At 30.6% G+C, this 18,156-nt stretch overlaps 5 protein-coding genes across 23 annotated transcripts in view; 1 reads left to right on the top strand and 4 right to left on the bottom strand.

The window, feature by feature from the left end:
• Positions 1-122: 122 nt before the first annotated feature.
• LOC106787110 (ell-associated factor Eaf) lies at positions 123-2,428 on the bottom strand. Of its 5 annotated transcripts, none has more exons than XM_014749199.1 (8): positions 2,119-2,428; positions 1,982-1,996; positions 1,751-1,902; positions 1,414-1,645; positions 1,062-1,322; positions 692-957; positions 378-548; positions 123-256 (listed from the first exon to the last, which is right to left on the bottom strand). In XM_014749199.1, the coding sequence occupies exons 3-7, from the start codon at positions 1,899-1,901 to the stop codon at positions 448-450; spliced, it is 1,011 nt and encodes a 336-aa protein (XP_014604685.1). In that variant the 5' UTR covers position 1,902; positions 1,982-1,996; positions 2,119-2,428; the 3' UTR covers positions 123-256; positions 378-447. The 5 variants fall into 5 exon arrangements, with proteins under 5 accessions (XP_014604685.1, XP_014604684.1, XP_014604683.1 ...); XM_014749198.1 differs by having other exon boundaries at positions 1,751-1,996; positions 2,119-2,214; positions 2,315-2,428; XM_014749197.1 differs by having other exon boundaries at positions 1,751-1,996.
• Positions 2,429-3,132: 704 nt separating this feature from the next.
• LOC106787124 (GPI ethanolamine phosphate transferase 3) lies at positions 3,133-8,158 on the top strand. The gene is made up of 4 exons (XM_014749235.1): positions 3,133-6,172; positions 6,248-6,418; positions 6,508-6,728; positions 6,809-8,158. Exons 1-4 carry the CDS (start codon positions 3,595-3,597, stop codon positions 7,001-7,003), a joined length of 3,165 nt encoding a protein of 1,054 aa, XP_014604721.1. The 5' UTR covers positions 3,133-3,594; the 3' UTR covers positions 7,004-8,158.
• Positions 8,159-8,277: 119 nt separating this feature from the next.
• Positions 8,278-10,502, bottom strand: LOC106787125. The gene is made up of 3 exons (XM_014749236.1): positions 10,273-10,502; positions 8,684-10,182; positions 8,278-8,514 (listed from the first exon to the last, which is right to left on the bottom strand). The coding sequence occupies exons 1-3, from the start codon at positions 10,391-10,393 to the stop codon at positions 8,398-8,400; spliced, it is 1,737 nt and encodes a 578-aa protein (XP_014604722.1). The 5' UTR covers positions 10,394-10,502; the 3' UTR covers positions 8,278-8,397.
• Positions 10,503-11,665: 1,163 nt separating this feature from the next.
• LOC106787113 (solute carrier family 35 member F2-like) lies at positions 11,666-15,687 on the bottom strand. Of its 2 annotated transcripts, none has more exons than XM_014749218.1 (9): positions 15,350-15,687; positions 14,713-14,822; positions 14,363-14,556; positions 14,011-14,173; positions 13,711-13,867; positions 13,400-13,610; positions 13,061-13,188; positions 12,498-12,708; positions 11,666-12,336 (listed from the first exon to the last, which is right to left on the bottom strand). In XM_014749218.1, the coding sequence occupies exons 1-9, from the start codon at positions 15,469-15,471 to the stop codon at positions 12,301-12,303; spliced, it is 1,332 nt and encodes a 443-aa protein (XP_014604704.1). In that variant the 5' UTR covers positions 15,472-15,687; the 3' UTR covers positions 11,666-12,300. The 2 variants fall into 2 exon arrangements, with proteins under 2 accessions (XP_014604704.1, XP_014604705.1); XM_014749219.1 differs by having other exon boundaries at positions 12,498-12,693.
• Positions 15,688-15,898: 211 nt separating this feature from the next.
• The window catches only part of LOC106787111 (ryanodine receptor), a 36,487-nt gene continuing 34,229 nt past the window's right edge, over positions 15,899-18,156 (bottom strand). For all 14 annotated transcript variants that reach the window (XM_014749203.1, XM_014749202.1, XM_014749204.1 and 11 more), the window contains 4 exons: positions 17,800-18,078; positions 17,543-17,699; positions 17,306-17,471; positions 15,899-17,213 (listed from right to left, as the gene is read on the bottom strand). In XM_014749203.1, the coding sequence (XP_014604689.1) occupies positions 17,051-17,213; positions 17,306-17,471; positions 17,543-17,699; positions 17,800-18,078 (765 nt within the window). In that variant the 3' untranslated portion in view covers positions 15,899-17,050. The remainder of the gene's footprint in view (positions 17,214-17,305; positions 17,472-17,542; positions 17,700-17,799; positions 18,079-18,156) is intronic.

Raw genomic sequence — 18,156 nt, 5'->3', positions numbered from 1 at the left:
TATATTAACATTCTATTATATATATTTAAATTACTTTAGAATCAATTCGTTTTACAGTATTTACTGTATTCAAGATTATGCATGAAATAAAATTTGATTGCCTTTTTTTCAATAGTTATTAAAAGATTAAATATCTAAATTCGCATGTTATTCTATTATATTTATAGGATTACATTCTTCAATCGCTTTTTTTTTTATAAATATATCTATTGATTAGAAAATACACCATAATAAGTAATCTCACAAATGTATAATTCTGAAACCAACACCAAAGTTTAAAAATTACATTTAATATTATTAAAGCATTTTTTTAATGCATATATTCTAGCAATAATTCAACATATCTTATTATAAATAATAAATACTAATATATTTACCTCATATATATATATATATTTTCCATTAAGACCACATTTTAATCGTTTCTAAGATCTTAAGAAATCTTTATTAATCACTGTCAGATTCTGATTCTGACAGCTGTAAATCCTCATTTAATAAATTATTTGGCATTAGTGAAGTTGGTGATAAAGTTGTATTATTAGGATGACCTAGAAACAAAAATGTTTCATTATTGCATTAATTGTCAAGCCAGATTTGCATGATACTCTTAGTTTAAATTATAATTTTCAATTGTTAAATAGAAAATAGTGATATAACTCAACAGTGTATTAAATAATGTATTAAAACTTACCATTAGTCACTGTTGATACAGGAGCATTTCCAGTATCAGAATCACTATCTGAACTATCTGAACTTGAACTTCCTGAACTTGAATCGCTAAGAGGTGGCATTGGTGGCATTGGTGGCATTGATGGCACTGCTGACGGTGGCATTGATGGCACTGCTGACGGTGGCATTGGTGGCATTGGTGGCATCATAAGAAAATCATCATTTTCTGAACTAATCATTGGAAGGCTAGCCAAAGTTGACTGCGTTGTCGATGATTGCATTGACAAACTGTTAAATTACATAAATAAAAAATTATTTAAATATAGATATAACAAACAAAATTCATTCTTTTCTAATATTATAATAATTAGTACTTATGTATTAGTTAATACCTATCAGATGTTGGATTTGGTGGACTTTTTCTATGATACGGTGATATTCGAGGACTGCTTTGCTTTGGATGCAATTGCGTGACACGATCCTTCTTCTTACGATTCACAACTCTTGACTTATTAATAAGCTTGTTATGCGTAGGACTTTTCTTAGTTTCCACAGGTGTAATAGGTCTATTATTATTATTAATACTACTACTACTAGTACTACTATTATTTGTGGTAGAAGTTCCCAAATGCAATTGAGACTTTGGTTCTGTTCTAAAAAACGTAAAGATTAATAGAGACAATTAATAAAGATTTATAAAATAGAAAAGATATCAAGTTAAAAAGTAATCTAGTAAAGTCATACCGAGTTTTTTTAACTTGAATATTGGCAGATAATTTTTCTAAAGTTATTTCTCCTGTTTTTCTATCAATAATAAGAACACAATCTTTATGGTGAGGCCTTTGAGAGCCTTTGAACACTGTATGAGGAATACCTGCTCCGTCTAAATGTGGAACGGTAACCATCATCGTATTATTTGTTCCAACATCTACTCTTGCCATTTTAGACACATCTACACTTGCTGGCTTAAAATCATCTAAAAAATGAAAACGAAATTTGCATAAATATAAAGAGAATTATATATAAAATGAACAGAGTAAAAAAGAAATATGGAAAGTAGAATAAACAGATGATCACTTACATTTAAGCGTATGGAATGCTGTTGACTTATTATTAGTAAAAGAAGGCCCTAATTTCAATTCTCGAACTTCAGGACCTAAACCAAGTCGTTCAGCCATGCTGAATCTATCAGATTGAGAATTACGATCAGCAATACGGGATGCAGTCTTCATTCTAATCAGTATAATCAGTCTTGTTAGATACCACAGAGATATTTATTATAACACCATTTACAGATCACTTATCATCGTACCGTATGCATCAAACACTGTTGTGGTAAAATATGGTAGAAAATAAACGCAGTACGTTAGTATGAGTTTTGATCAAATTTCACTTTTGAATGTTTAGAATATGATAAAATGGAGATTCAATATAATAAAAGATTCTTACATAAAATACGATGACTTGAATAATGAGATAAACAGGAAGAAAATCAAATCCTTTCTTCTACTCTTCTAATTTGACTTCACACAAGATCCCATTGACCTAATTTTATAGCAAATTAACCAATCAGCAAAACTGGAAAGTTTTTACTAAAAGTAAGACTGCCTTAGAAAGAACTCTAACGTAGTATAAATTATGATACCATGTATGAACATAATGAACAATCTATTTCCGTTTCCCCAAATAATTCAATTGGTTATAAACAATGAAAATAAAATCTCCCATTCGCTTATTGCAACCAATAAACAGATTTCACACTGCAGCAAATTGCAAGAAATAAAATAAAGCTATTCAATTAATCGCGTAACGTGAGTGCTTTTATTTGACATTTCGTTGTTGGTATCACTGAATTCTAAAAATATATTTCCTCTCCACCAATCACGTTGCTCTATAACAATACGAATTTCCAATTACGGAAATGAAAAAGATAGGAATAAATTCTCATATATTTATCTAAAAGAAAGAAATTTGTATTTTACAAATTGTTATTTTATAACTTTAGTGCTTTACAATTATATTATTATGATATTACGAATCTCTTAAAAATTACGAAATTGTCGTAAGAAAATAATGCAATATTGCAATTGAACGATTCGCGCGCCAAATTTGAAAAATAATTTATAATTATATTTTTCTTATTTATTAACGAAATAAATATATAAATTAATTAAGAGATTCTTGACTTAGAACAAATTATATATTATTAAAAAAATTCATTATCCCCTAATACTCATATAATTTCTAATTTTATCATTAATCTTTTTGATGTATTAATTGTCAAAATAGTTTAATTATCGTTTATTATTATTTATTATTTCCGAGAAATGATTGAGTTACAATTTGTAGTTAATCGAGTATTATATTCCTAAATATTCTCTGTTTTAATTAAATTAATATATTAGGATATCTTGTAATAGATTAAATTTCTTGCTGGCAGTCAGTTTGTGTCAGTTTTCAATATTGTTCATTTATAATGGCGGATCGTTGTTCCCCTTCCATGTTTTGTAACACACCCCGCATGTTTGTGTCATATCCCTGTATTTCTAAGTCCGTATACTTAACATAAAATTAGTTTTTAACAATCGGGAGCAATGAAAATCTAAATTATGAATAGTTTTTATAGAAAGTTATGCGATTATATTGAAAGTATTGTACTGATACATACTTTTATTCAGAAATAAGTGAAATGTAAAAAATCGATATTCGTTCATTCATGCTGATTCCTAAATAAGTTAATCGTCATTAAATTTAATCCAAGTAAAATTCATGTTAAGTTTGAGTGTTCTTAGAAATAATGTGTTAAAAACAATGTGGTTGATAAATTGGATGGTACTTGTGGATTAGTAGATGAAAAATTATGCAGACTTCTTTGAAGATTGATAAATATTAATAAAATAATAATACTATTGGAATTTCGTCAAAATGAAAAAATTATGGGCTTACATTTTATTTGAAGTATGGATGTCTTATTTGATGACAGCCGGACTTTTAGTGTTTACCAGTGGTTTTCTTCTTAATCGAGTATCTAGACCAGAACGGGCAGAATGCAAGTCTTGCACAGCATCTGAAGATTGTAATATAAATAATATATTTCAAGATACGCAGCATGCTGCTACAATTTGTTTAGAACCCAAAGCTAGAGTCGTGCTCCTTGTAGTCGATGCCTTAAAATATGAATTTGCTACTTGGTATAACGACAATGCTTCAATGACATCCTATCATCGTAATAAATTACCAATAATTCATGAACTCTTAGAAAAAAAGCCTTTGTATACTCGTTTGTATAAATTCATAGCAGATCCCCCAACAACAACGATGCAACGTCTTCAAGGTCTTACTGCAGGATCTTTACCTACATTCATAGATATCGGTTCAAATTTTGCTTCTGGAACTATTGGCGAGGACAATCTTATTGAACAAACTGTTAGTAAGGGTGTTATTTTTATGGGCGATGATACTTGGACTAATTTATTTCCTGAAAAATTTAAACGTCAGTTTCCTTCTCCGTCATTTAATGTATGGGATCTTGATACTGTTGACCGGGAAGTCAGATATAGAATTTTCTTTGAAATGAAAAAAAATGACTGGTCATTACTTGTAGCGCATATTCTTGGAATTGATCATTGTGGACATAAACATGGTTCGCAGCATCCAGAGATGACTAGAAAATTAAATGATACTAACAACCTCATAAAAGAGATTATTGATTTTCTTGATAAAGATACAATATTATTTGTTGTTGGAGATCATGGTATGACAGAGAGTGGAGATCATGGTGGAGATAGTCCTAATGAGACGGAGGCTGCTATGTTTGTATATTCAACTATTCCTCTTCTGCATCAGGATTTAATTAAAAGAACTGAAAGTGTAAATCAGATCGATCTTGTTCCAACATTAGCATCAATTCTTGGAATACCAGTACCATTTTCTAATTTAGGATCTCTGATATTAAACTCTTTACCAGGGAATCAAAATCCAAAAAATTATTCGCTTGATCAATTAACGTATCCATTGCATAGTCTCTGGAGAAATATTGTTCAGACAAAAAATTATATAGATGTCTATGCTGCTGATACAAAATCGTTTACTAAAGTTCAGTTACAAAGATTAGAAGATATGTATACATTTCTATCCAGTCAAATCGATAGTATAAATAATTTAGATGAATTTAAACATTTTATAGAAAATTCTAAACATTACTTTAAGGAACTTAAAGACATATGTTCAGAAGTTTGGGTACAATTTGATTCTAAATTAATGTCAAAAGGATTAATTTTAATGTTTTGCACTTTATTCTTTTTTTATTTGATTATAAATGGTATTCCTGAGAATCGTATGTCTACAATACTTAATTCTTCATTTTTGAATTGCTCAATGTTAATAAATTTAGCAACCGTTATGATAGTTATCTCCTTGTTCTATTTAGATATTATTACAGATTTAAGAAACACTATATTTGTGGCGACTGGCGCAGTTTCTATTTTACTTTTACTTGCATTAATTATTCCAAATTGGGATGTAATTTCTATGAATTTTTATAATTACAGTAAATTTAATTTATTGGCTTTTTTAAGTAAAATAATACTCATATTAACTTTTTGTGGCTTATTTTCTAATAGTTATATTGTTGAAGAAGATAATGTATTATCTTTTCTATTAGTTACATTAATTTGCTTACTTGTTTATAATGTAAGAGAAAAAAATGAAAGAAAAATAAAGACATTTTCCAAGCAATCAGAAAAATCAAATTCTAATACAATTATAGTCATCATTGTATTCTTAGCTTGTGTTTCTATCAGATTATCATATTATTTTTGGCAATGTCGTGAAGAACACCAAGATCGTACTTGTTTCATGTCTGCGAGTAATAAAATTGGTTCTTTCATACCACAAAATATAGAACGTAGTTTATTAGTCGTCACTTTATTTGTGCTTGCATCGTACATTACAATTGTTAGAATTTGGCTGCGGAATTGTGGGAATTTGACAGGCTTTTCGCTTAGCATTATTGTAGGGCAATATTGTCCAGTGATTAGTGGTGTTTGCATCGGATGTTATTGGGTTTTACAAAGACTTCCAAAATTATCTAAAATGAAATTATCTCTTTCTTGGCAAATGAATGCATTACCAAATATGGTGTATGTGATATGTTTATTCTCTATATTTATCCTCTATTATCGGCCACTTAATGTATACTTATTACCAAAAAAGAAAGAATCAATAAATATTTATCAACGGGAAAATATAATTCCCCAATTGTTTGAAAAAATAAAGGAATCGGTATGTCAAAAAGAAACGAATATAAACGAAACTCCAGTTGTTTATGGTTTAGGTACAGTGTACAGTGCTGCATTTATTTCACTGAACACTTTTCTTACACTGTTATATTCTTTATTGTTAGGCGATATGTTATCTCCTAGTACCTTTTTAATGTTTATCACATGTATCTCAGTTTTGAGTTTATCTGCTTTGGAGAGGTATAACCATGCAACCAGTGCCTGTGAGTATTTGGGAATATGTTATGCTAATGTAATTACTAGTCTTTCATAGTATATTATTTCTGTGTTATAAACAGCTGATCTTGTCAATGTACCTACCTCAACAATTCTTTGCTGGTTTCTGATAGCAGAATACTTCTTTTATGGAACTGGTCATCAAGCATCATTTCCTAAAATTCAATGGGATGCTGCTTTTGTGGGAACAGGTGGCCATTTTCATGGAAATTTATTACCAGCAATTCTTATTGGTAAATCTTAATTAATTTATAATTTTAATTTAATTTTTTACATGTCTTTTTCAATTCTGAATATTAAAAAACATAATGTCTGTACATAGGGATCAATACATTTGGATCACACATTATATTGGGAGCAATGTTACCTCTATTAGTGATTGTTCCATTTACGCTATATCTCATATTCCCAAATTTGTGTAAAAATAAACTTTTTGAAGATAACATGAAAAGAGGTGAACTAGTATTATATGAACAGGAATCTTTTTTCCATGGGGCTATATTTTCTGCCTCAGGAAAGTATATAATGTTTCATGGAATCAGAGTAAGTTGTTATATTATTAATAATTTGATATAAATATTTGAGTAAAATTCGTTTGATTTGTTTAATTACAAATTTTTCAGACTTTTGGTTCCATGCTTTCTGCAACAATTCACTGCCGACATTTAATGATTTGGAAAATTTTTGCACCAAAGTTAATATTTCAAGGTTTAGGATTTTTAGTAACCTTATGCAGTGTATTGGCATCACTTTATATGGTATTAAGAATTGATCGACAAGTTGAACGATTAATAAATCGCATCATAAAACATAGGTGATAATATATTTGAAGAAAATACTGTACAATTTGATAATAAAAGGTTCAGAAGTTTGTCTTTCTATGCAAACTGATAAAATTTGAGCATATGAGGAGACAATAAATAAAAAATTGTCTAAATTTCTGAAAGAAGGTATACCTTCATAGCTTTGTACAATAAAAGTACTATATAGTTCAAACATATACATATATATATATATAATAAACATTGTTGAAAATTGTATATACCTGCCAGAGTGAGAAGTATATTACTAAGTATTAAATATTAACAAGGTATAGGTTTTGTATTTAAAAATTTGACTCACTAACAATTATTGATAATTCTCAATAATCTAACTTACTTGAATGCATAACAAATTGAAGTTTCTCTTCTAATGTATATGTTAAAAATAGAAAAAGAAGAAAATATTCAAATAAGCAAATAATATATATTAAATTTTGATTATATGTATATTATTGAACTTTGATATAGCGATACTAGATCGGGGTAGTTAATGTGATAATTTTGTAGAGATAATAAGTAATGATTAAAAAAGAAAAGTGAAATTGCCTTTAGATAAGATTATAAATATTTAAATACTTCATATTGCTCTGAAAAGCGCACGAATGTATTTTAGCTACGGAAAAATCTAAAACAGAAAAACTTGTGATCAAACTACAGTCAGTCATATGTTTAGTGCAATCTTTTAGATTAATTTATCTTTAATTTCTATAGATGAATTCTATGCAGAATTATGTATACGTTATGTGTACTTACCAGTACTGCCAATATTTCTAAAATTTTCTACGAAGTTGTAATTAAGCTATATTAATAAGAACTTCAAAACATCTGTCATAAGTCACGGTGCTTCCTAACACATTAACGCTACCCTGCGTGCAATGCATTGCTGATTGCAGAATAACGTAACAATGCACTTGATGCAGGATTGTGTTTATGTGTGTGTTATTATGCCCTAGAGTCATAAAATGTAGTCATCAGAAGTTACTCTTATGACACAAGCTATTTGTGATGAGCGATAAAAAATAAGAAAAGTATGCGACGAAAAATTCTTGCATACATACTTCAGGGAAATAATAAAAATTAAGTAAACTTTAATACTTCACATATACCTGCAGATAATATTCATTGTTAATAAAAATTCAACTATCTATATGACATTTTTTTTTGTAACACAACATTATTCTCATCTTTATTATTTCCTAAATATTGTTCATCGACTAACAAAGTTTAAATAATTATTACAATGAAATAATTAGTTAAGTCTGCCGGTTGTATTTCTTAATTGTTTTTAAAGAATTTTATTTATAGAATCGAAATCTTCTACACGATTTAATTTTAACTTAGTATTTCGAATTTTGAGATATAATAATATATTAATCAATTTTTGAAATGACTTAAAAATAATGATGATGATGACGATGCTTGCCTTCCTTGCGTTTGTTCATAATATAATCCATCCACTTAACATATTTTTTAAATTTCTCTATATTTTCTCTTTGCTCATCAATATCCTATGACATACGAATAACACGTTCATTTGTATTGCATATATATGAAAAATTACTCGATCATTACTTCATTATAAAATTCATATTTTTGTATACTTTGAATCCCATTAATTAAATAGATCAAAATATTATTATGATCATAATATTACATAAAGACAAATGGTGAACTTACGTAATCGAAATCGGTATTTTCCTTGTCATATTTCTGTGACAATTCCGCGGATTGGCTCAGATCCGATTTATCTTGTGGATAATTAAAATTATTTCCTGTTCGTGAAGGATATTGAAAATTATTTGCAGGAGCGTGTCGTTTAGCAACGGTATGTGTACTCTCCGGATAAGAAACCCAAAATGAAGTTGCGCTTGGTGTCGATCGAGCTACTTTTTTGCCAGCACCTTTCGATGCAGCTGCTGGATATTGAATACTTTGTGCTAAACTTTGCTTAATGACATCCAACAGAGATTGATTCAACAAATTATCGTCGGTAGGTGCCAAAGGTTCGTCGATGAAATTCGGCGGTTGAACATCACTTTGTGTGTTCAGTTCGGACTTCACGGTTTCTAAAATATTTGCTGATACATTTTTTTGCAATTCTAGCAACATATCGAACATTTGATCAAGAAATTGCATTTTTTGCTTGTACAGTAACATCGTATCTGCTGTTGGCTTCATCCACATGCTTGGTAGAAATGGTTTCTTTGGTACCATCGACGAAGACACGCTCGAAGATTTTTGATAAGCTATCGTATCGTTTAGAACCGAGATCATTTCGTCTTTCAAACTACTCAATTGCATTAGTATCGAATCTACGAAAGCATCTTTAGCAGCGAGTATTGAAGATACATCCTCGATCGATCTTGCAACTCTCGGAGCAGAAACCGGAGATGATGTTTCGTCCTCGGCATTAGTCTTGTTCAATGTTAAATTCTCGAATAATTTATCCAAAAAGGAGGATATCTTGTCGTTGTATTCCGTTGGATCGGCAAACGGTGAGCTTGGAATCCAAAATTCAGGTGGTACGATTGTACTCTTTGGTGTCGTATCGGCAAAAATCGGAGCAGCGGTAGAAGTTGCAAGATTTTTAAATAGTGTGTCCAAAAAGGAATATTTTTTGTCTATGAACATCGATGGATCAACAGCAAATGGAGAAAACATTCCTGGAAGATATTCCTTTACCTTTAACTTATCATTAATCTTGTCTTCGGGTGTTTCACTTTCTTCCGATTTCGAATCGTTATCGCTCGTAGATGAGTTGGGATCTTTTACTTCAGTTTTATCATTAGACGCTGTATCTTTCGATGAAGGTTCCGGATCGTTTGCGAGCAAGGTTGTACTTCTCTTAGTTTCCTGTGACGGTAGTAGCGGAGATTTAAATTTCGAAATTCCGTATAGTTGAGCAATGTCATTTAACTTCGTCTCAGCGGAATCGCTTTGATCATCCACCGTAGGATATTGCAAAAAACTGCTTGGTAATAACTTGGAACTATCCGCAGCCAAGGGAACTGTACCGATTCCACCGAAGAGATTGCTCAATAAATCAGTCTTTTTAGAAATCATATCTTTAGGATCAACGAATTTTGGAAAGAACGGCGATTTGGACATGTACGGTATGCTTATGGTGCTAAATCCAGATACACCAGGTACAGGTGGTCCAAGTGACCTCGAATAAACTGAAGTTTAAGATAATAATTAATTCTTTTCGAAATGGACCCGAGAAATTCCACAAATATATACATATATATATAAATATATATATTTACCTGATTTCGAAGCAAAGCTTGCCCATGGTGCCGAAGGTGGAATTACTTTAGACGTTACGTTGTTCAACGTAACAAATAAAAAGTAAGAGAGTATTGATAGAACTACTGATTGTCGCGACATGGTTCTATAAAATGATTCGATCTTCGTTAAGATAGCTATATTTAAAGGGTTCACAGATCGATAATATTTGCAAAGTCTTAAGGATTACGATCCGTGGAACAATCTAATTAGAATAATCTCTTTTTTATTGTACATACGTTGGTATAATGTGTATGTAAATATATATCTACGTACTACATACGGATTATAATTAGTCGATAAGACTTTCCTTTCTAAGTGCACTTGTCTTCTTACGATTTCATTCTCATAAGCTGGTATTTTAAGAGTTATGCATATATTATATTTAGCAAAGCTTTCTCCGCGGAACGTAAGACTCATTTATCGTACCATTTGTTAATTTACATTTTCCATCTTTATTTATACCATCCAAACTGTAGGCGGAATGAAAAATTTGTCATTATTTTTTCAATACACCCAGGACAAAATTTAGAGAGGGACAGGATTAAATAGTTTTATGAAATTACTTTTGAATAAAACTAATTATAAGAATAAAACACAAATAAAAGGATTGATAAATAAATTGTAGATTAATTGACCATGTTATTCGCTTTATTGATTTTTCGATGGACTTGTAACAAAAAGTTTTGATATTTTAACCATATCGAATAACGAATGCTTAATGCATTTAAAGATATTATATTCATTAATTATATATAGAATATTAATATATAAACACTTAACTGTACATAATGTATGCTTGAAATAATAATACCGGTTTCTACAAATGTTCATTAATAAGGAAAAGAAGAAAGATAGAGTTGAGACAAATTTACATTACTAAATAATAAAAATTGAAACAGTGATAAGGTAAACATCTAAATATTAGTTCATACTAAAAATAATAATGTATCAAGATATTTGGCACGCACATCTCTTTGAGATGATTCCCCTCTTTTTAATCTCATTAAAAAGAATTTCGAGAATATTCACTCGTGACTAATGTAAAGTCTAAATGACAATAATGAATGTTTTTTTAATAGATATTCTTAATCGTTAAGCCTTAATTATTTACCCTAAAAATTATAAACCACCGAATCTTTTTCGGAGAAAGATCCAATCGGCTCATATATTCGTTTACTTGTACCCATTGTCAAGAAATATTTTGTGACATATTTATATATGTATATATATATATATATATATATATATATATACACGTAAATATATATATACATATATATATTTACGTATATATAGATACGCACAACCGAATTACGACTAATGTAGAAAAATGACTCGTAAAGTATCATCGTATCACTTTTTTTTTTTTTGTGTTTGTTTTCTAACTAATTGTAAGATAAGAAATGTTGATCAAAACGTCATGACAACAGTGTCGACAATATTATTCATCATTTTATCGTTATCTACCGTTTTGTTTAGTTCTCTATTACCCTTATATTCGTGTACTATTCTAAAGGCAGGAGCATGCAAAAATTAGCCACCGACATAGGCCAGCAACCGTAAGCGTTTCAAATAGAACATAATCGCTCGTGCTGCCGATATTGTCATTATGGGATCGTCAATAATTAGAGAAAATCGTGCGTCGTGAATCGGGAATAAAGTGAAAATTAATGATACTCCTCCAAAGGGGGGGGATCATCATCTTCTTCTTTTGGTTGGTCTTTGGAGGAAATATATATACTTCTATTCAAAAAATGTAATATAAATGGTACTATTACGATTGTTAACTATTATTCCGATATATAAACATTCTTTCGTATTTAATTTTTTATTCTTTCCTTTTTTTATTTATTTGTTTACTTTTTTTTTTCTTTTCTTTTTTTTTTTTCTTATCTTTTAGTATCCCCGTATCGTATCTTCGAGTATCTTCTTTACGTCCCATACGAAGTAATTGCCTTCGAACTTAAATTCTATTTTATCTAGGCAGTTGTTTCCAATTTATCTTGTTAATTACAGGCAGGACCGGTGTTCCCGTTATTAGCCTAAAATGATCCATTCAATGACATGTGAGATTAAAAATGAACATTTGATATCGAAGATTAGAAGTTAATTAGATAACGATTATTTTTAATAATAACGTAAGGATTGAAATGCTTTGGGTAAGTGAATAGATCTTATTCGTCATATCGATCCAAAACGCTACCTTTAGATTTGCTTGACTACCGTAGAACGATGTGAAAGCTGTGTCGGAACTGACGCTAAGGGGTAAACTCGTAGCATCAATCGTTTCTCTCTCGCTACCAAGAGTGGACGCTCTTATGTCAAGAGTACCGCTCACTGCTGACATACCGGAGCTCGTTGCCATTTCCACTTCACCCACATCGCCGTGCGACATGTGTCTTAAAATTATATCACTTTAATCGACGCTCGGTCAATTATTTGCCAACATTTTACAATCCTTATTTCTTAATTGCTAAGTATTATTATTAATATTATTATTATTATTATTATTATTATTATTATTATTATTATTATATTCTTAAATCCTAAATCAATTTCACTTACCCTACGAGATTTTCGTTATAAAAAATTATTTTAATTATATTATTATTTTAACGCATATTATTATTATTATTATTATTATTATACAATATAGAACTTCGATGATTTTTAAATTAAATTAAGATAAAATGAAAATATATGATTACGTTGAAATTAAAAAAAAAAAAAAAAGAAAAAGAAAAATGAGTAAACGTTGAACTCTACCTGTAATCTGGAGCAGGAAGTTCGATGTGTTGCCTTCGTGAGTTCGATGACATCGGTGTCCTCTTTATGGCATAAATATATATGCCTGTCATTATGAGCGTGTAGGAGACAAAATACAAGGCGTGAAACTGGAACAAAGCAAACAACGTTCGTTCTCTCTCTCTCTCTCTCTCTCCGGGTTTTCTAACCGCATGCATTATTCGTGCAAAGGGTCATATTGTGCTTATTAATTACTCGTGTAGATCATAAATTTGAGTAAATAGGATGTCGTAATTTTTTCCTCCCTTTCGTTCTTTTTCTTTTTTTTTCTTTTTTTTCTTTTTTATTAAATTATTTTACCTTATATTGATGTATCAGCATGCCTGATAAAATGTTGAAGGAATCGGCAGTTAAAAGAGCCAATTGCAATGCCGTTGCACCGGATTCATCTAATACGACAGGAACGAGTGAGAAAAATACGAATTGTATGATGCAGTAAGTCATCAAGAACGTAATGACGTGTACGTTGTCCCACTGAAACGATTCGATTTGAAGTCTTTCAAGGATGGCTCTAAAATCAAAGGGATTTGACGGAAAAATACATAGATGAAAGATTAATTGATCGTTATATCGATAGGATAAATCTAAACGAGACAATGACATTGACTTACATTTGCATACAACTCAATATCGTCCCGAAGAAACCAATCATACCCAAGTACTCGATAATATCGACCGTTTTAACAGCCAATTCTTGAAGTACCGTAGTTATCGAGAACAAAACGGCACCACCGAGACAAAGCATGTCGCCGACTAATTGATTTTTACCTTTTGCATATAAATTCATGATAAACGTAATATCGATTTTCCTTTTTTTCTTTTTTCATTTAATAAAGATCGATAAGAAATGAAGATATAAACGATAATGAAATTATACAATAGGATGATATTGATATTTTGTCAATAATTACCGGTCGATGCTGGATCCTTATTGTCGTGAATTCCCGCCCAAACTAAACATCCTACACCCATCAGACATATAGAAACACCAACGATGTGAACCATCCTGTATCTTACTCCGAGAACTAAACACGAAAGTGCCAATGCCACTGGTATAGCAACGCAATCGAGTAACTGAAAAACATTTCAATGAATTTTTAATATACGAATAATTGATATTTTGTATTTATTTAATTATAAATTCGATATAACAGAATATTGATATAAGTTGGGTTCCCTTCAACAAAAATATTATCCACGAGGTAAGGGATGGTTAATCATTGTCCTGGAAAATTAATCAGTTTAATGAGATACTTAGTTTACCTGTATACTGGCGAGGCTGGTGAACTGATGGGAAGATGTAATAAGCGTGCACGCTTCAACATCTATGAGCGCTAACAGCAAGTACCTCCAACCACGGGCTTTTATAACAGATATTAGACCATTTCCAACACCCCTACAGGACATCCACGTTGTGTATACTAAACACATCATAGCGTAGTGCGGCAAATTTTGTCCTGTCTCGGAAAAAAAAATCTTCCTTGATTCTTGAAAATCATCGTAAATAATAATAAAAAGATTCATTCGAATAATATCATTTATTGCATCGTTCCGATTTCGAATATTTTTGTCTTGTTCTTTTTCTTTTTTTTTTTTTCAAACTAACAACTTACCTGTTGGTATTGATAACTGGAAAGTCGTGTTGATGTGATGATTGCATAGTGTCATGGAGCAAAGTATAAATGACAAGAATTGGCCCATTATTATTGCACGCCATACGGCCCTATAAATATAGAAAGAAAAAAAAAAGAAAAAAAAAAAGAAAAATTAATTATTTCGAGAGAAAATATAAATGATAAATAACAACATATAGAGAGCTGATTTTTAATCGACTATTACAATCGTTAGCGAAACTATTAATAAAGAAAAAAAGCAAATCCTCTCTCGTCGAATATTAATCGATCAAATTTGCGAAAAGATAAAGGAGAAAAAGAAAAAAAAAAACAAAAAGAGGAGAAAAAAGAGAAAAACAACAAAAAATAAAAAAAAAAATAAATCTCGTCCGTTCAAACAAAGTGAGAAAAAAGAATAAGAAAAAGAAAAAGAAAGGGTAGAATTTGTTTCAAAGATATAAGCAGAAAAAAAGCCGACGTTATTATAAATCGTGAAAACACCCGCCACTTTCGTTCCTGGAGCGTATCCCTCCTCACCCCTTTAGCATTAACGTATGGAACACCGGTTAGAGGGTGAGAAGATATCACTGCACCTCTTGACCATTTAATTCCTCGATAATGGATAATTCGCACGTACCAATGTCCAAGTTCGGATATATAATTTTCAATTTTGTCGCAAACTCCGTTCCTGGGCTGCATCGTTGAATTTTGAACACCGTGACGATCGCCCATTGACACTCCCATGCCATGGTGGTGCATCTTCGCCCCGGGCCTTTTAACCGGCGCCTAACAGAAGCGCTTGCGCGACCTCCTTCCCTCCATTTACACAACGAATAACATATATTTCTCTTATTTCAGGGAAACATCTGGGGGATACGTGTATCGGTTCTCTATTGCTTTTGCGCCGTTGATGACGCCCGATGATGACGACGACTACCATATCTCTTTTCTCATGGCTTTATCTTATTTTTTTTCTTTTTTCCTTTCGCTTGAAATTTAATCGAAATCGAGAAAAATCCTATTTTTCTTTCCTATTCTTTTCTATTCTTTTTTTTGTTTTTTTTTTTCAACGAATATGATTTTTTGAACTAAATCATTAATTTTTCTGCGCTTATCGTTTTGGTGTTGTATATTTTCTTTTTTTTTTATGCCAGGTTGGTAAACGAACGAACACATTTACAAGAAATAACGTGCGATAAAGAAGTAGTTCTTTCTTTATTCTTCGAAATTTTTATCTTGACGTAGAATTTTATGTACAATATATATATATATGTGTGTGTGTGTATATATATATGTATTGTACATAATATGTATTGACATTTACGGACAAACCGTAAAAGAGAATTCAATCATCGATCGTTCTCAAAAAGATTTCCTTTTTATGTTCCTTTTTTCCTGCTTTCTTTTTTATTTTTATTTTTTTTTTCTTTCATTTTGATATCTTCGAGAAATACACGCGACTTATGATTTAATGATATAAACTTTAAACGCGATCAACTAACTTACATCCTAAATTGCGTCACACCGCAAACGCTCTCTCACCCCACTATAATAATAATATTATATTATAATAATAGATTTATATGCACGGATCGATTTTGGTCGGTTATCGACGTAAGAGAAGAAGGCAATTATAACACTATGAATATGTTGATTTGTGCAGTCGTTTTTTGTATATCTTATATCTTCATTTTTTGTTATCTTTTTTCTTTTTTTTTTTTGCTTGTCTCTTGTCTTGTTTGTTTCCTTGTATGTATGTATGTATGTATGTATTTTTTTTTTTATATATCGATTGATACTAAAGTTGTACTGGTCGAAGATTTCCATCATTCGATTAAATTTACTTATCTAAAAAACATGAAATATCGCCGAACGTACCATCTCGTAGCTACGATTACAAAGTTGGAAAAATATGTTGTAACTTTTAATCAACATTCGACGTATTTTTACTTCCTAAGTGTTTTCTGTGTGTGTATGTATGTGTGTGTGTGTGTTAGGTCGCGCGATATAACACAGAATTGTATTTCAGAATTGAATTATGCCACATACGTTGAATGGAGATATATATGAATGAATATATATATCACACGTCAATGTAAAGTGATATTAAAAATTGTTCAAATTAAAATATTAGCAATTTCCAAAAATATATATATCATCGAATCTTGGCCCACTTGTTAAGAATACAATGTTATTTTGGAAACGCTCGCTAGCCAAAATTTTCTTTTGGGAAGTAGAATTAAGTCGATCGAATTGATCACGTCACGGATGTAAAATATATAACATAAAAAAAAAAAATTAAAAAAAAAAAAAAAACAAAAGAAAAAAGATTGCTCATTTATTTCTTCTTAGTTTCCTCTTCTACCGCTTCGTTCTGTTTACGGAAGCAATCACCGACAGGGAAGAAATCCCAACATCTTTGTTGGTACATATTCCAAACGTAAGTTTCTTGACCCGTGTATTCTGTATCTGGTTTGTTGATTAGATGCATCAGGAAGAACCTAATGATAATGTAACGAATTTGATATATTATTGTTAATTAGTACAAATCTTTGAAAAAATACAAAGAAAAGTATTGAGACAATAATCTTACATATAATTAGCTAGATTGTGTTCTTGTTGAACGTGGGTGTCAAATCCGTGTGGTACCGTGTCAAAATATTCTTTTCCTAAACCACATATGAAACAATTGCTTTCCATATTCGTTTTGACGTTTTCCAGCTGGTCACGAAGTTCACCAAAAGCGTCGATGATTAAACCTAACAAATTAAGATATATTAAAATATTTCTAAATAAATATTAATAATACGTATACGCGTTATAAAATTACCTTGAATAATAGCGAGAAGAATAACGATGACGAAGAAAAAGAATGTAATGTCAAACATGATACGATAAACTTCATAATCATCGCCATCTGGTTCCCCGATTTCGTCACCGATACCACCACCGGCTCTTACACCTTTGTATAAGTGAAAAACGAAACACTGAAAATAAGAAAAAATAAATATCATTTCGATTTAATGAATTCGTACACATCGTGAGATACGAATATTTTTATTACAGATATTTGAATTATTCACATACCGTTAACATGTCGTGACACTTTTTGTCAACTTCGTCGTCTTCCTCTTGAATATAAAATTTTCTAAAGAAATTGAAGGCTATCACGGTATAAATGTATACTACGATTGTTAACAACATTACTGTTAGCACCAATTGTTTTCCGTTGTGCGTTACGGACTGTAAGATAGTTCTCAATGTTTTGAAACCAACCGCAACGTCGAGCAGATGGGCAGCAAAGAAAAAGTTATTGTAATTTCCCAAAATCGAAAATGTGAAGTACCAGAGACTGTATAGAAATGCCTAAAAAAGAGAGAATATATATTTTTAAATTAATATATAACACATTTTATATTCGCGTGTCGTAAAAATAATTATTTT

The sequence above is a fragment of the Polistes canadensis genome, unplaced genomic scaffold, assembly GCF_001313835.1.
Source record: "Polistes canadensis isolate GaletaPanama2010 unplaced genomic scaffold, ASM131383v1 scaffold_92, whole genome shotgun sequence".
Classification (NCBI taxonomy): domain Eukaryota; kingdom Metazoa; phylum Arthropoda; class Insecta; order Hymenoptera; family Vespidae; genus Polistes; species Polistes canadensis.
Note: the sequence above shows the minus strand (reverse complement) of the source record. Positions and strands in the feature narration are given on the sequence as shown.

What these genes read in the sequence shown, in the direction of transcription:
- LOC106787124 (XM_014749235.1), top strand. Translation starts at nt 3,595, where the DNA reads ATGAAAAAATTATGGGCTTACATTTTATTTGAAGTATGGATGTCTTAT. An exon ending in TAACCATGCAACCAGTGCCT is followed by an intron (nt 6,173 to 6,247) that starts GTGAGTATTTGG and finishes TGTTATAAACAG; the next exon opens with CTGATCTTGTCAATGTACCT. An exon ending in TAATGTTTCATGGAATCAGA is followed by an intron (nt 6,729 to 6,808) that starts GTAAGTTGTTAT and finishes CAAATTTTTCAG; the next exon opens with ACTTTTGGTTCCATGCTTTC.
- LOC106787110 (XM_014749197.1), bottom strand. Translation starts at nt 1,901, where the DNA reads ATGAAGACTGCATCCCGTATTGCTGATCGTAATTCTCAATCTGATAGA. An exon ending in ATTCAAGTTAAAAAAACTCG is followed by an intron (nt 1,323 to 1,413) that starts GTATGACTTTAC and finishes TACGTTTTTTAG; the next exon opens with AACAGAACCAAAGTCTCAAT. An exon ending in CCAAATCCAACATCTGATAG is followed by an intron (nt 958 to 1,061) that starts GTATTAACTAAT and finishes GTAATTTAACAG; the next exon opens with TTTGTCAATGCAATCATCGA.
- LOC106787125 (XM_014749236.1), bottom strand. Translation starts at nt 10,393, where the DNA reads ATGTCGCGACAATCAGTAGTTCTATCAATACTCTCTTACTTTTTATTT. An exon ending in AAGCTTTGCTTCGAAATCAG is followed by an intron (nt 10,183 to 10,272) that starts GTAAATATATAT and finishes CTTAAACTTCAG; the next exon opens with TTTATTCGAGGTCACTTGGA. An exon ending in AAAATACCGATTTCGATTAC is followed by an intron (nt 8,515 to 8,683) that starts GTAAGTTCACCA and finishes CGTATGTCATAG; the next exon opens with GATATTGATGAGCAAAGAGA.
- LOC106787113 (XM_014749218.1), bottom strand. Translation starts at nt 15,471, where the DNA reads ATGCACCACCATGGCATGGGAGTGTCAATGGGCGATCGTCACGGTGTT. An exon ending in TGCTGATACATCAATATAAG is followed by an intron (nt 13,189 to 13,399) that starts GTAAAATAATTT and finishes GCTTTGTTCCAG; the next exon opens with TTTCACGCCTTGTATTTTGT. An exon ending in GTAGTCAAGCAAATCTAAAG is followed by an intron (nt 12,337 to 12,497) that starts GTAGCGTTTTGG and finishes GGATCATTTTAG; the next exon opens with GCTAATAACGGGAACACCGG.